Source organism: Canis lupus, chromosome 35 (genome assembly GCF_048164855.1).
Source record: "Canis lupus baileyi chromosome 35, mCanLup2.hap1, whole genome shotgun sequence".
Taxonomy (NCBI): Eukaryota; Metazoa; Chordata; class Mammalia; order Carnivora; family Canidae; genus Canis; species Canis lupus.
Window position 1 is genome coordinate 6,750,511 of NC_132872.1, and position 15,075 is coordinate 6,765,585.

A 15,075-nucleotide genomic window follows, 5' to 3' on the forward strand; every position below is an offset into this window, starting at 1 on the left:
TGAAAGGCTTCAATAACATTAAGGTAGCACTTATATCTACTTAATGCTACAAGTTAACATTAAGTAACTCAGGTAAAGACATAAATTGCTTACTCTATGGAAAACACTGAGAATGAAATCACAATTTATCAAAATCTATGACACATATAGTGTAGAGTTCAATGGGAAATTTAATCTTATTTATAAAGAAATAATATCAATGTAAGAAATGAATGAATGAAGCATCTACCACAACAACAACAAAAATGGAACAGTGAAAAATAAGGAAAGCAAAGGAGGGAACTAATAAAGTTAAAAGCAGAAATTAAAAGCCCCAAACCCACTAAACCTTCTATTCAGGTTAAAAAAAAAAACAAAACAGAAAAATAGATCGACTATTAACTAGCTTAAATAGAGAACCACAATCTTTGCATATGATACATTTGAGCATTGTTAGAAAATTTCCATAATGAAAAGTTTTCTTTACAGAGAATATGAAAACACAAAATAATTATAAAGGCTAAATGACTTGATGGGAGAATTCTACCAAAATTAAAAAATGGTTGACTCCAATAGTATTTAAATTGTCTGGCATAAAGAAAGAAGTTCTTAAAAGAAATATCTGAATGCAGAAGAGCTACCACAAGCAAAGTTAAGCTGAGAAAAATATTTGGATCTCATAAAAGGGTAATCTTAATTTGTAAAGAGGCAATAAAATTGATATGAAAGGGATAAACCTATAGAATATGGGCAAATTGTATGAATAGGTGATTTACTAAAAAAATATTAAAGAATTCTTAAACAATTGAAAAGGTATTCAATATCACTTTCATGAGAGGTAAATTGAAAGAAACTACATGGACACATCCTTTCTTCCCTAACAGACTTACGAAATTAAAAAAATAACCAATATTTGTTGCTGGAAGGAGAGAAAATTGGGAGAATTTATAAAGATTAGATAGGCATACACTCTGACTTAGCTCCAAATTTAGGAATTTATCTTCTAAATATACCTGTACACATTTAAAATGAATGTACAAGTGTTAGTCACTGTAGCATTATATGCTATGGAAGAAGTTTGGTAGCAAATCAAGTGTCCTTTAATTGGTAAAATGACTAAGTTATGGTACATGCAATTAAATATCATACAACTATCATTATGTAATCAAATGGAAAGACAAGATACATAGTAAAGTGAAACAATCAAAGTATGGTGTAATTCATATACTACTTGTGTACGAAACAGGAAGCAAAAAAGAATACATGTCTTTTTGGTTTGTTTACAAACAAACTGAAAGGATAAATAAGAAAGTAGCTGTTTTTTTTTTTTTTTTTTCCAAAAAGGAAGTAAAAAAGGATAAAGACAGTATATGGTGAAGGGTAGGAGGGGAGACTTTAAATTCCATTTCTTTTTGACATTTAAAGTGAAGTTATTTAAATTGATATAGAATATTGAACTTCTAGTGAAGATTTCTAACAGAAAATATCAAAGTAATATTTTAAGGAGATTAATATTACAACCTGATATGCAAAATGAATTGTAAGACTGAGAGATGAATAGCAGAGACACATGTTAGAACATTTTTGTGATATACTAAAGGTGGAGTAACAAATGCCTAAATTAGGATGGTGCCAATAGAAATGCCGAAGAAAGGATAAAATGTATGGGATCATGTTTAAAATAAAAGCAGTAAAATAAAGACTAAATAGATATGATTAAAACAAAAATTTACACATGACACAACTAAATTCTATGTAGCCTACATTCCTGAAGAATAAAGATAAACAACTAACAATTCTTAAGACAGTAAATTGAGGAAATGTCATAGTTCTAAATGATTTTCTAAAAGACAGAATTAATTCCTTTATAAGGTATTAAATGTTTATATATTTGTGTGAAGTTAAAATAAAAAATTTTCAATTCTCTATGAAAACACATCTATAGTTCAATATCAAGGATGTACCTAACATTTTTGCTTAAAATTTACATATTTATGCATTGGAGAAAGATCAGGTAAATAAATTTTAAAAAATAAGCTAACCATTCATAACACCCAACAATTTCTACTACTAACATTTTTTTGCATGCCTTAAAGACTTATTCCTAGGAATCTTTATTTAAAAGATTTTTATTTATTCATGAGAGACAAAGAGGCAGAGACACAGGCAGAGGGAGGAGAAGCAGGCTCCATGCAAGAAGCCCGATGTGGGACTCCAGGATCATGCCCTGAGCCAAAGGCAGACATTCAACCGCTGAGCCACCCAAACATCCCTCTAGGAATCTTTATACTCACATTCTCTTACTGATTCAATTCTAGTATAAGAAGACAGAGTTTCTGTATAACATTACCAATTTTTACTTAGCATTATTTATACATCTGTGAAAAAAAAATCTTCCCTTAAAATGTCTCTTTAGTAGTGCACTCATAACTTTGGTCTTAATTTTTTGGGAAGCCAAAAATATTTTTAAAGACATTTATTTCTAATTGATTTTATTATTATTTTTTAAAATTTTATTTATTCATGAGAGACAGAGAGGTAGAGACACAGGCAGGGGGAGAAGCAGGCTTCATGCAGGGAGCCTAATGTGGGACTCAATCCCAGAACTTCGGGGTCATGTCCTGAGCCAAAGGCAGATGCTCAATCACTGAGCAACTTAGGCATCCCTCTAATTGATTATAGAATGAAATTTACTTATGATTAAATTTCAGAAACTAAATTACAATTACTAAAATTATGAATTTCACATTGTAAGAATTATGAAAATAAAGCAGTATATTACTGCAGTGAATTACCAGAAGACTGAAAGGTACCATTCATGTTTACCTGAAGTGGGAGACTTGCAGCGCTCAAGTTCCAGGGGAACTGGACTGTCATTTAGCTCAGTTAAACCTGAAAGTGAAATGATAAGAAATGAGATAAATTTTGCTAACACTTTGTAGATAATTCTTATTTATTCCTGAAAGTTTAAAAAGGTTTTTCTTCCCTTGTGAAAACTTTTCTGTCTCATGATAATGATTCTGAAAATTTGTTTCAATAAATGATACCAGGTACAATAAGGAGCAATAACTAACAGATATACAAGGAGTAATTGAACATAATGGTAGAAAATATAAAATATTTTTAATTTTTTTCATGCAAAACAGCTACTTTAATAGATGACCTAGTTTCATCTGAAAATAGGCCAAAAATAATACAACTCCTAAGGGATTTTTTAGAAAGATCTAATCAAATCTTCTACTTTCAAAAGAAATGCTTACTGGCTTTTATAAAGAACATTAAGGGGATGCTACAAATTTAAGTATTATACTTAGTTATAAAAAGGCAGTGTTGTATAGTACATATTAAGTGATTTGATGGTATCAAATTCCTTCTTATAATCACTACATTTTTCTCTTATTTTTAATATTCCATCACTCTACTGATAAATACAAGGATAGGCACAATAGGTAAATAAACATTTTATAATTCTCATTATCTGCCAGCCTGCATTCCTATGGTATTTGTAAAATATCCTTAATATGGTTTTCCTATCCTTGTTAGAGATTCTTGTATACTTTTTCTTTATAATTAAATATTCAGAGTTTCTACTTTGATGTAAATCTCCCTACCCAGAAGTACTTAAGGGCTATTGTTAATTACCAAAACGATCTTTGTTCATATTCCTTGCCACCACCTCCTTTATGTAATTTGTATCAATAAACTTGCTGTGAATTCAAAAAAATCATAGAATTTCAGAAAACACCTGCTGTGGTATTCTAGCCCAACTTTTATGTTTTACAGATAAGAAACTGTCAGTTCAGAGTTTAAACTGTTTTAAGGTTACAGAACTAAGCTAGTGCCAAAGCTTGAATAGAATTCTTTATATATTTAAGAGTTTTTTTGTTGGAAGTAGGTATTGTGAATATTTTCTTCCCATGTGTCTTGTCATTTTCTTAGTGAAAATGAAATGTCTTTTGATGATCAGATTTATTTCTTTGAAGGACAATTTATCATTTTTTTCTTTTGTAATTTTTTTGAATTCCTATGTGAGTCATCTTTGCCTACTCCATGGTCATGAAGACATTGTTTTCTTTAAGAAGCTTTTTAATTTTCAGCTTTCATTTTTAGGACTATATTTCATCTCAAATTAATGTTGATTGTAGTGTGAAAAGATTAAGGTCCACTTCTCCCCTATATGTTTGTCCAGTTTTTCCATTGTAATTTGTTTAAAAAGATCTTCCTTTCTTCACTGATTTTTATTAGTGCCTTAGTAAAAAATAAATTTGCCACATAAGTGTAGGTTTATTTCTGGACGTTATATTCTGTAGTCATTGGTTTATTTGCCTATCTTTTTCTTTTTAAGATTTTATTTATTCATGAGAGACATGGAGAGAGAGGCAGAGACACAGGCAGAGGGACACAGCAAGCTCCCTGCCAGGAGCCTGATGCAGGACTCAATCCAAAGACCCCAGGATCATGACCTGAGCCAAAGGCAGACAGATACTTAACCATTGAGTCACCCACGTGCCCCTATTTGCCTATCTTTTTTTGATTACCACACTAATTAATGTAGGTTTATAGTACATCTTGAAGTCAGGTAGTAATATACTCCAACTTTTTCTTTCCAAGAGTGTTTTAATCATCTCAGATTCTTTGCACTTCCAAATAAATTTCAGAATCAATTTGTCAATTTCTACAAGAGGATATGCCAAATTTTTATTGGACTGTAATAAATCCAAGATAATTTTGGAAGAATAAACATTTAAAAAACATTCAGTCTCCCAACCCATAAAGATGCTGTTCTCCTCCATTAAATAAATGATCTTTTAAAATTTTCTTACTGCAGTAGTTTGTAGATTTCAGTATAGAGGTTTTTGATCACAGCATTTTTCAAGTCTTCTATTTTCTCTCTGGTTTTCCACCTGGTTCTTATTAAATCTTGATTTTAAAAAAAATCTAGTCCAACAATCTGTCTTCTGATTGGATTGGCCTCAAATAAGCAATTGGGAAGATATCCCTCTTTTTTTCTATTCCCTTTAGTTGTTTACATAAGATTAGTGTTTTTTCCTCCTTAAATATTTGATAGAATTAATCAGTGAAGTTATTTGAACTCTGCAGTTTTCTTTGTTTTGGCTATTCAATTTTGAATACAATTTTTTTTAAAAGATAGGAGGCTATTTATATTTTCCAATGTGTTTGGTGTCAGTTATATAATTTTTTCTTTCAAGAAATCTCTTAATTTCATCTATTCTGTCAATTTATAGGCATATAGTTGTTCATAGTCTTTATTATATTTGATGTCTGTAGAAAATCCATAGTGATATTCCTTTTTTCATTTATTATATTGGTTACTTTTTTCCTTCTGGATCAATCTTATGAGGGTTTTACAGTTATTAGTAATTTTTTTTAAGAACTATCTTGTGATTTTGTTGATCTACTCATAGTTTGCTCTCTATTTCATTCACTTCTGTCACTATTCCTTTCCTTCTGTTTACTTTGTGTTACACTATTCTTTTTTTAGTGTCTTAGCAACGTTTATTGATTTGATATCGTTTGTTTTCTAATATAACTACTAATGTTCTAAATCTTACCCTTAAATAATAAACAACATCTCACAAATTTGGTATTTTGTGTTTATACTTGCAGTTCGAAAGTATTTAAAAATTTCCCTGTGATTTGTTTTTTAAGCCATGAGATAGTCTTAATTTCCAAATATTTGGGGACATTAATACATATTCTGTTATTAATTTCTAACTTTTTTATGATCAAGGAACATCTTCTGCCTGATATAAGTCCTTTAGAATCCACTATGCCTGTGAATATTACAGGTCCACTTGAAAAATGCATATTTTCCTTTGTATGGTGCAGATGTCTCTTTATGTCAGTTAGGCCAATTTAGGTTGAGAGTTGCTTAAGGTTTTTATATACTTAACAATTTTTGCCTATTTGATCAGTTACTGAGGAGAAATGATGAATTCGTAGCTATGATTGTATATTTATCTATTTCTTTCATTTCCTTTTTTGCTTTCTATATTTTCAATATCTCTTATTAGGTCTGTACCTGTATAGGATTTTATATACCTTTCAAATAAAGTGATTCTTTTCTAATTTGGAATTGCCTATCTATCTCCTTGTCTTGATGTCCACTTTATCTCATGATAGCTTTCTTGAGATTAGCATTTTGATAAAATTATTTTTCCCTTCATTTACTGTCAATCTATTTCTTTATGTTTTTATAATTAAAGTGTATCTCTTATAAACAACATATAGAGACAACATTAAATTTTGTCTCACAATCTCTGCCCTTTATTGGGGTGGGTGGGTGATGTGATGTTTGTTTCATTTACATTTAGTATAGCCATTATATGGCTATAATGGCTATATATGGTTATGTTTATGTCTACTTTTTTTTTGTTCAGTTTGCCCTTCTGTCTTTTTTCCATTATTTCTCTTTTCTGTCCTTTGAGAAAATAAAAATTTTTTAAAGATTTTATTTATTTGTTCATAAGAGACACAGAGGGAGAGGCAGAAGCACAGACCGAAGGAGAAGCAGGCTCCATGCAGGGAGCCTGACGTGGGACTCAATCTCTCATCTCCAGGATCACACCCTGGGCCGAAGGCAGTGCTAAACCACCCGGGCTGCCCAAGAAAATAAAATATTTTTTAGTATTTTATTTTATCTTCTTTTTGGCTACTTACCTTCACCTCTGTTTTATTATTTTTAGTGGTTCTTTTAGGGATTATAATATGCATCTATAATTCATCACAATCTACTTTTTTTTTTTTTTTAAGATTTTATTTATTCATAGACACAGAGAGAGAGGGGCAGAGACACAGGCAGGGGGAGAAGCAGGCTCCATGCAGGGAGCCCCATGCGGGACCCGATCCTGGGTCTCCAGAATCACATCCCAGGCTGCAGGCGGCGCCAAACCGCTGTGTCATTGGGGCTGGCCCACAATCTACTTCTAATTATTATTGCATCATTTATCTTATGATTAAAGAAACTTACAACATTATATAATGTAATTCTGTTTATGTCCCTCCCATCCTTTGTTACTAATGTCATATATTTTTCTCTACATGTTATAAACTCCATAATACAATTAGTTTTAATTTAAAAATTAAATGAATCCTTAGGGATTTTAAGACAAAATAATCTTTTATATTTACCCACATAATTATTCTTTCCAATGCTTTTCATTCTTACTAGATATCTAAACTCCATCTGGTGCTATTTCCTTCAGCTTAAAAACCTCCTTTACCATATCTGCCAATGACAAATTTATTTACCTTTATATTAAAGGTAGATGTAGAATTCTGGCTTTTCCTATTCTTTGCAGTCCAACCATCTATAGAAGGCCCATTTTTTTTTTTTTTTTTTTTTTTGCATCTGTTCCCAGGTCAGTCATTTGCCCCAGGTATGGAAGCAGCTAAAGATTTCTGCTCATCTATGAGTGGCTCTTTTCACTCAAGCAAGACTTCTTTGATCCACAAAACTTTTAAATATTCCTATAGAGAAGTATAATTTTAACTTTATCATTATATGTATCACAGGGTTTAATTATTGTTATCATAATTGTTGTTACCATGGGAATGAAGCTTTCATGTCCTTCAACATCCTATCTGGAAATGGGAAGCCCCTCCCTCACTTTTATCTTATCTTGGAAATACTGTGAAAGCTGAATTGAAGACATGGAAGACCAAACGAATGGAAACTAGGGAAATTGATTAATCCATTACTGATACTAGTTAGGTATCCAGTGAAGTGCTCAGAGTACATGCCAAATAATTGTGCTTTTCCCAAGATTATTGTGAGATTTCCCAAAGATTAGGTGGAGAAAATTATGTCTGATATACAAATAGACTAAAGTAAATTGACTAAACTTGGAAAGTTTATACAGTGATTCATTAGAAAATATATAATAAATTATGGTTGAGAACAGATACAGAAATTTTATGGTGAATAACTGAATATCAGAAGACAAACCCTTTGGTTACAGTGAATTATGTCAACCTTTATTTAAAATTTCTAAGAGTATACAGTTGATCCTTGTGCGACCAGGCTTTAAATTGCACAAGTCTGCTTATACATAATTTTTTTCAATAAATACAGTATAATGCTATAAATATATTTTCCTTATTTTCTTAATAGCATTTTCTTTAGTGGACTTTATTGTAAGAATACAGTATATAATACATACACAAAATATGTGTTAACTGACTTACTGGAAAGGCTTTTGGTCAATAGTAAGCTATTCATAGTTATGTTTCTGGGGAGTCAAAAGTTACACGCAGATTTTTGAGCGCACAGGAGGGTTGGTACCTCTAATCTCACACTATTTAAGGGTCAACTATGTATCTGTAATGTATCTTGGTGTATAATATAATGAAGACAGTATTTGAAGTAGCAACTTGTGAATGTTAAATGAAATATCAGTATTTTTTGGAGACTAAAACCCAGTATACAAGTGTCTTCATACATACAACTAGGCTAACTTTGGGGGATTTTCTTACCAAGTTATGATTTGCCACAAATGAATATTTTCCAATTTGACTGTCATTTTGGTGAGATAATTTTCTGTTGTGGAATAGTATATAGGATTTTTATTGGCATTCTATTTACTAGATACCAGTAGAGTACTCCTCCTCTAATTACAAACGCCAAAAATATATCCAGACATTGCCAAATGTTCTGTTAGGGAGATAATTATTCCTGGTTGAGAACCACTGCTGTTATATTAGCTTGTTTTATTTGTTTGACTCACTCTGAGATTACTAGCTAAACTCTAGAAAACTCACATATATTACTAAGTAATAGCTCCTCTGCTTTTCTTGCTTTGTTCATTTTGTTTAAATTCAAAGATGAAACCTTATATTTTACCTACTAATTACACTTCAGTGTAGTTGCTTTCCAGCACAAAGTCTTGAGGTAAAAAAATATATACTAAAACTGATTTCAAACAGAAAGGAAATCTGATTGGAAATCAGAGATATAAAAACTACTTGTTAACCAAATCATACATTTTTCAACTTATCCCTCTCATTCTATAGCTCTCTCTAGCCTTTTTGTACCTATTATGATAGTGAAAGCCTTCTGTTAACCAATCTTTGTATATATGTTCTGATTCGCATCCCCTTTCACTTTCTTAAGGATTTTCCTCCTTTAGTTATCCCTTCTCCCCTTTATCATCAATCTCTGTCTCTAGGAATCATTCCATATTCACATTAATTTTAAAATATACTTTTAACTAAAATGAAAACAAAAAGTTCCTCCTCTTAACCATTTATTCCAGTCCAGTACTGACCTATTTTTCTTCACTCCTTCATACCAAACATCTTAAAAAGTTATTTACTTGTTCTATTTCCTCACTTGACTCTCTTCTTCCTAATATAATTTTGCTTTCTATTCCAATACTTTTCCCAAACTACTTTTTAAAGAGTCTCAGAGCAAGACCCACTAGTCACTTTCCTGAGCTTACCCTATTTTTCCTATCTGCAACATTTAACATGGCTAACTACTTCCTGAAACACTTCTCTTCATTTTGGCTTCTGTAATAGTGTCCCTAATTTTTCTCTTCTCTCTGGCAAATCCTTGTGCCATCTGCTCCTGGTTCCTTTGAAATTTAAATGTTGAAATTCCTGATGGCTGTATCCATAATCCTTCTCTCCCACCCCCCCAGGCAATTTCATTTATTCCCATGTCATGTCACACTATATGTATACTAAAGACTCAGATTATAGCATTGATATTCAGATTTGTTTACTTGTTTGTTTGACATCTTCACTTGGATAAGTGATAGACCTATCAAAATTTAACATATCTAAAACTGAAGTTTTACTGCTTATTACCATGCTCTACCCCAACCCTAACTTCATCTTTGTATTATGATACAATGTCAATCAGTTAAAGCCCAAATCCAGGAAGAATCTTTGATTCCACTCTCTGATCTCCCACACTGAATTAGAATTAGCAGCTTCTAATGATTCTTGGATCTATCCTTTTCTCTACAATAACATTTCTAAAACCCTAGTCAAAACCACCTCCTTATCTTTTCTGGCCTCCTAACTGGTATGCTGGCTTTTTTTTTTTTTTTTTTGTTGGCTTTGCAATATTTTCTTAATGCAGCTGTGTGGATGATATTTTTAAGACATAAGTCATATCATTCCTCTGCTTGAAGTAAAATAGAATTTCTTATAATTGCCTCAGAAGCACATATAATCTTGTCTCTGCTCATATAGACATCAAAATCTTAACCCATATTCCTTCTGAATCATTTTTCACTATGCTCCTAGCCTCTTTGGCCTTCTTTCTATTTCTAGAAGATAGTTAGGTCCCTTACCACATTAAAACATTCTTATGGGTTGTTTATGCTACCTGGAATACACTACTCTCTGCTGGTTATGTGTCTAATTCTTTTTTAAAAAAGTTTTATTGAGGTTCCATTCCCATATTTATAAAGTATATGATTTGGTAAATTTCAGCATATGTATACACCTGTGAAACTATCTCCAGGATCAAGATAATAACATATCCCTCATGCCCAAAAGAGTTCATGTCTTTTTGTAACCTTCCTTCCAGCCCTTCCCGTAAGTGCCCCTTCACATCCCCAGGCAACCACTGATCTGCTTTCTGTCACTGTGCATTAGTTTTGATTTCCTAGAATTTTATATAAATGTAATCAACAATATGCATCCCTTTTTGCCTGCTTTCTTTTACTCCGTGCAATTGTTTTTAGATTAATCCATGTTGCAACATTTCTCAATAGGGCACTCAAAGAGAGGGAGGCCATAAGAGACTTCTAACTATAGAGAACAAACTGAGGGTTTGTTTGCAGAAACTGAGGGTTTCTGCAGAGGATGTGGATGGGGGGATGGGTTAAGGGTGATGGGTATTGAGGAGGGCACTTGTGATGAGCACTGAGTGTTATATGTAATTGATGATTACTAAATTCTACTCCTGAAACTAATATTACACTACATGTTAACTAAAAAATAAAAACTTGAAACATTAAAAAAAAAAAAAGGAAAAAATAGTGTGTTCCTTTTATTGCTTAGTAAGCCACTGAATGGGTATAACAGAATTTGTTTATCCACTTACCTATTGTGGAGATTTTTAGTTGCTTTTGACTATTAATGTTTCAGTGTTTGGTTGCTATGAATGTCTTTGTATTCATACATGCTTTCCACTTTCATTTGTCTAGGGTTAAATAACTAGATATAAAATGACTACATCATATTATAAGTGTATGTTTAAATCTTTATAACCTGCCAACTGATCATCCATTGTACATTCGTACCAGTATGGTGGGAGAGTTCTATTTCTTCCGGATTCTTGCCAATACTTGATATGATCAATCTTCTTAAATTTTAGCCACTCTAACCAATGTATAACGATATCTCATTGTAGTTTTAATTTGATTTTTCTAATGATGAATATTGAGCATCTTTTTATATGCTTATTTTTTATCAGTTACTTCTTTAATTTGTTGATTTGAATTAATAACGAAGGACCATCATTGCATTCCTGGAATAGTCTCTATTTAATCATTTTTTATATTCAGCTAGATTTGATTTCCTAAACTTTTCCATTTTTTTCCAAGTTTTTGTTTAAATTCCAGTTACTTAACTACAATATAATGTTAGTTTTAGCTGTAGAACTTAGTGACTCATCTCTTATGCAACACCTAGTGCCCATCACAACAAGTGCTCTCTTTGACCCATCACCCATTTAACCTATTCTCCCTTCCATCTCCACTCCAGTAATTCTCAGCTTGTTCTCTATAGTTAAGTCTGTTTTATGGTTTGCCTCTCTCGCTCTCCTTTTTACCCCCATGTTTATCTCTTTGGCCACTGAAGTTCCATATATGAGTGAAATCATATGGTATTTGTCTTTCTCTGACTTATTTTCCTCTTAGCATAATATACTCTAGCCCCATCCATATCATTGCAAATGGCATGATTTCATTATTTTTGATGGCTGAGTAATATTCCATTCCTATATATATGTGTATATATATATATACACACACACACACCCACACACACACACATTTTCTTTATCCATTCATTAGTCAAAGGATATTTGAGTTCTTTTCATAATTTGGTGATTGTTGATACTATAGACATTGGGGTGCATATATCCCTTTGAATCAGTATTTTTGTATGCTTTGGATAAATACTTAGCAGTGCAAATGCTGGATCATAGAATAATTCTATTTTTAAATTTTTGAGGAACCACCATACTGTTTTCCACAGTGGCTGCATCTGTTTGTATTCCCACAAGCAGTATAAGAAGCTTCCCCTTTCTCTATATCTTTGTCAATACCCGTGGTTTCCTGTGTTGTTAATTTTAGCCATTTTGACATGTGAGATGATATCTCTTTAGAGTTTATTTTTGGTTTTTATCTCCCTGATGTTGAGTGATGTTGAGCATCTATTTGTGTGTCTGTTAGCCATCCATATGTCTTCTTTGAAAAAATGTCTAATCATGTCTTCCACCTATTTTTTAACTGAATTATTTGTTTTTGAGTGTTGATTTTTATAAGTTCTCTATAGATTTTGGATACTAACCCTTTATCAGAGATGTCATTTGCAAATATCTTCTCTGATTCTGAAAGTTACCTTTTAGTTTTGTTGATTATTTCATCTGCTGTTCATATGCTTATTTATTATCAGTCTATCTTTTGTGAACTACTTATTCAATTTTTTTGCCCATAGTTTTATTTGCTTTATTATTGAGTTTTTATTTATCTTTAATATTTTTATTTATTTATTCATAGAGACACAGAGAGAGAGAGAGAGAGAGTGAGAGAGAGAGAGAGGCAGAGACACAGGCAGAGGGAGAAGCAGGCTCCACGCAGGGAACCCGATGTGGGACTCGATCCCGGGTCTCTAGGATCATACCCCGGGCTGCAGGCAGCACTAAACCACTGCGCCACAGGGGCTGCCCTATTATTGAGTTTTTAGAAGTTTAAAAATATATTCTAGATATGAATCCCTTATAGGATATGTGCTTTGCACATATTTTCTCCTAGTCTGTGGCTTAACTTTTCATTCTCATATCAACGTCTTCTGAAGAGTAGAAATTTTTAATTTTTAAAGAAGTCCAATGTAATCCTATGTTCTTGTATGAAGCATGCTATTGGTATGTTATTTTAAAACTTTTGTATAACCCAGTGTTACAAAAATCTTCTTTTTTTAATTTACAACTTTAGGTTTTTATATTAAGGCTCATAATCTATTTATAAATTAATTTTTTAAAATTACCAGAAAATATGGATCAAAGTTAATTATTTTACACAAGGGTATCTAGTTGTTTAAATACCAATTATAGAAAAGACTATCCTTCTTCTACTTAATTGCCTTTGCACCTTTGTCAAAAACCAGTTGTTCATATATATGTGGGTATATTTTTGAAGTCTCTATTAAGTTCCACTGATCTATTTGGGTTTAACTATTTAATAGCACTAATTTTTAAAAAAGATTTTATTAATTTATTCATGAGAGACACAGAGAGACAGACAGAGACATAGGCAGAGGGAGAAGTAGGCTCCATGCAGGGAGCCAGATGTGGGACTCAATCTGGGACCAGGATCATGCCCTGAGCCAAAGGCAGACACTCAACTGCTGAGCCACCCAGGCATCCCTAATTTTTTTTAAGTTTTGAAGTCAGGTAGTGTTAGTCTTCTAACATTGTTCTTTTTCAAAAACTGTTTTTGCTCTAATCTTTTGCATTTCTGTATCAAATTTGGGATCAGTTTGTCAATTTCTATTAAAAGTCTCCTCAATTTTTATTGGAATTGTATTGAGTTATGGGTCAATTTGGAGAGAATTAGCATCTTAACATTGAGTCTTCTGAAACATGAACATGGTGTAATTCTTCATTTTTAGGAGGTATTCTTTAGTTTCTCTCAGCAATGTTTTCTCATTTTCAGTGTGTAGATCTTTCATATCTGTTGTCTTATTATGGCTAAGGGTTTCACATTTTTTTAAAGATTTTATTTATTTATTCATGAAAGACACACACACACACACACACACACACACACACACACACACACACAGAGAGACACAGGCAGAGGGAGGAGCAGGCTCCATGCAGGGAGCCTAATGTGGGACTCAATCCTGGGTCTCCAGGATCACTCCCTGGGCTGAAGGCGGTGCTAAACTGCTGAGCCACCGGGGCTGCCCAGGGTTTCATATTTTTGATGCCATTATAAATGATATTTTCAAATTTCAACTTCAGATTGTTGCGGGTACATAGAAATAAAACTGATTTTTGAACATTGACCTTATATCTTGCACTTTATTAAACTCACTTATTCTAGTAGCTTTCTGTAGATTTCTTCAGATTTTCTTTATAGATGATTATGTCATTTCTAAAAAAAAAAAAGATGATTTAACTTTTTTTTTCTTGTCCAAGTACACTAGCTAGAATCTCCAGTATAACATAAACTAGAAGTGGATGTGAATTACAAGTTTTTTTCTAGTCTGGCTGCGGGGGAATAGGCACTATTTCCTTTGAGTTGGGCACTGTTTATTTTAATCCCTTCAGATGGCTCTTTCCCTGCTTAGTTCCCCATAAGTCTGTGTTGATCAGTACTATTGTTGAGGAGGAAACTGTAGATGTCTGGGATCTTCTTTGTGAACTATAGCTGTTTTTGGTTTCCTTTTTTCTCATCTTCATCTTATCAAATCAGGGCATCAACAGGTTTCCTCCTGGATTTCCCTTCCTCCTATGCCTCCTTTGCTGCAGTCTAGAAACTCTCAGGGCAGTAAACATGTAGTTATAGGATTCACTTCTTTTGTTTTCCATTTGTCAGAGATTACTGTATGTCATTGCCTGATGTCCTGTGTCTTAAAAAAAAACATAGTTTTACTTATTGTGTCTGTTTAATTTGTTTATTTCAGGCTAGAGGTTAATCTGGCCTGTTTATATATCTGGGTCTGAAGTGTAAATCCATAGAATTGTCTATTTCCTTTTTATCTCACAAGGTTTCACTTAAATGTTTTCTTTTGGGATAGGTCCTTCTGTCATAACACCCTCAAAAATAGGTCCACCTTTTCCCCCTTTATCTCACTTTTCTGATAGCATTGTTATCTTTTTTCAATTAT

At 32.5% G+C, this 15,075-nt stretch overlaps 1 protein-coding gene across 6 annotated transcripts in view; it reads right to left on the reverse strand.

Moving 5' to 3' along the window:
* Positions 1-15,075, reverse strand: part of STXBP5L (syntaxin binding protein 5L) — a 385,708-nt gene that overhangs the window by 66,219 nt on the left and 304,414 nt on the right. For all 6 annotated transcript variants that reach the window (XM_072812552.1, XM_072812550.1, XM_072812551.1 and 3 more), the window contains one exon: positions 2,806-2,871. In XM_072812552.1, coding sequence (XP_072668653.1) covers positions 2,806-2,871 — 66 coding nt within the window. The remainder of the gene's footprint in view (positions 1-2,805; positions 2,872-15,075) is intronic.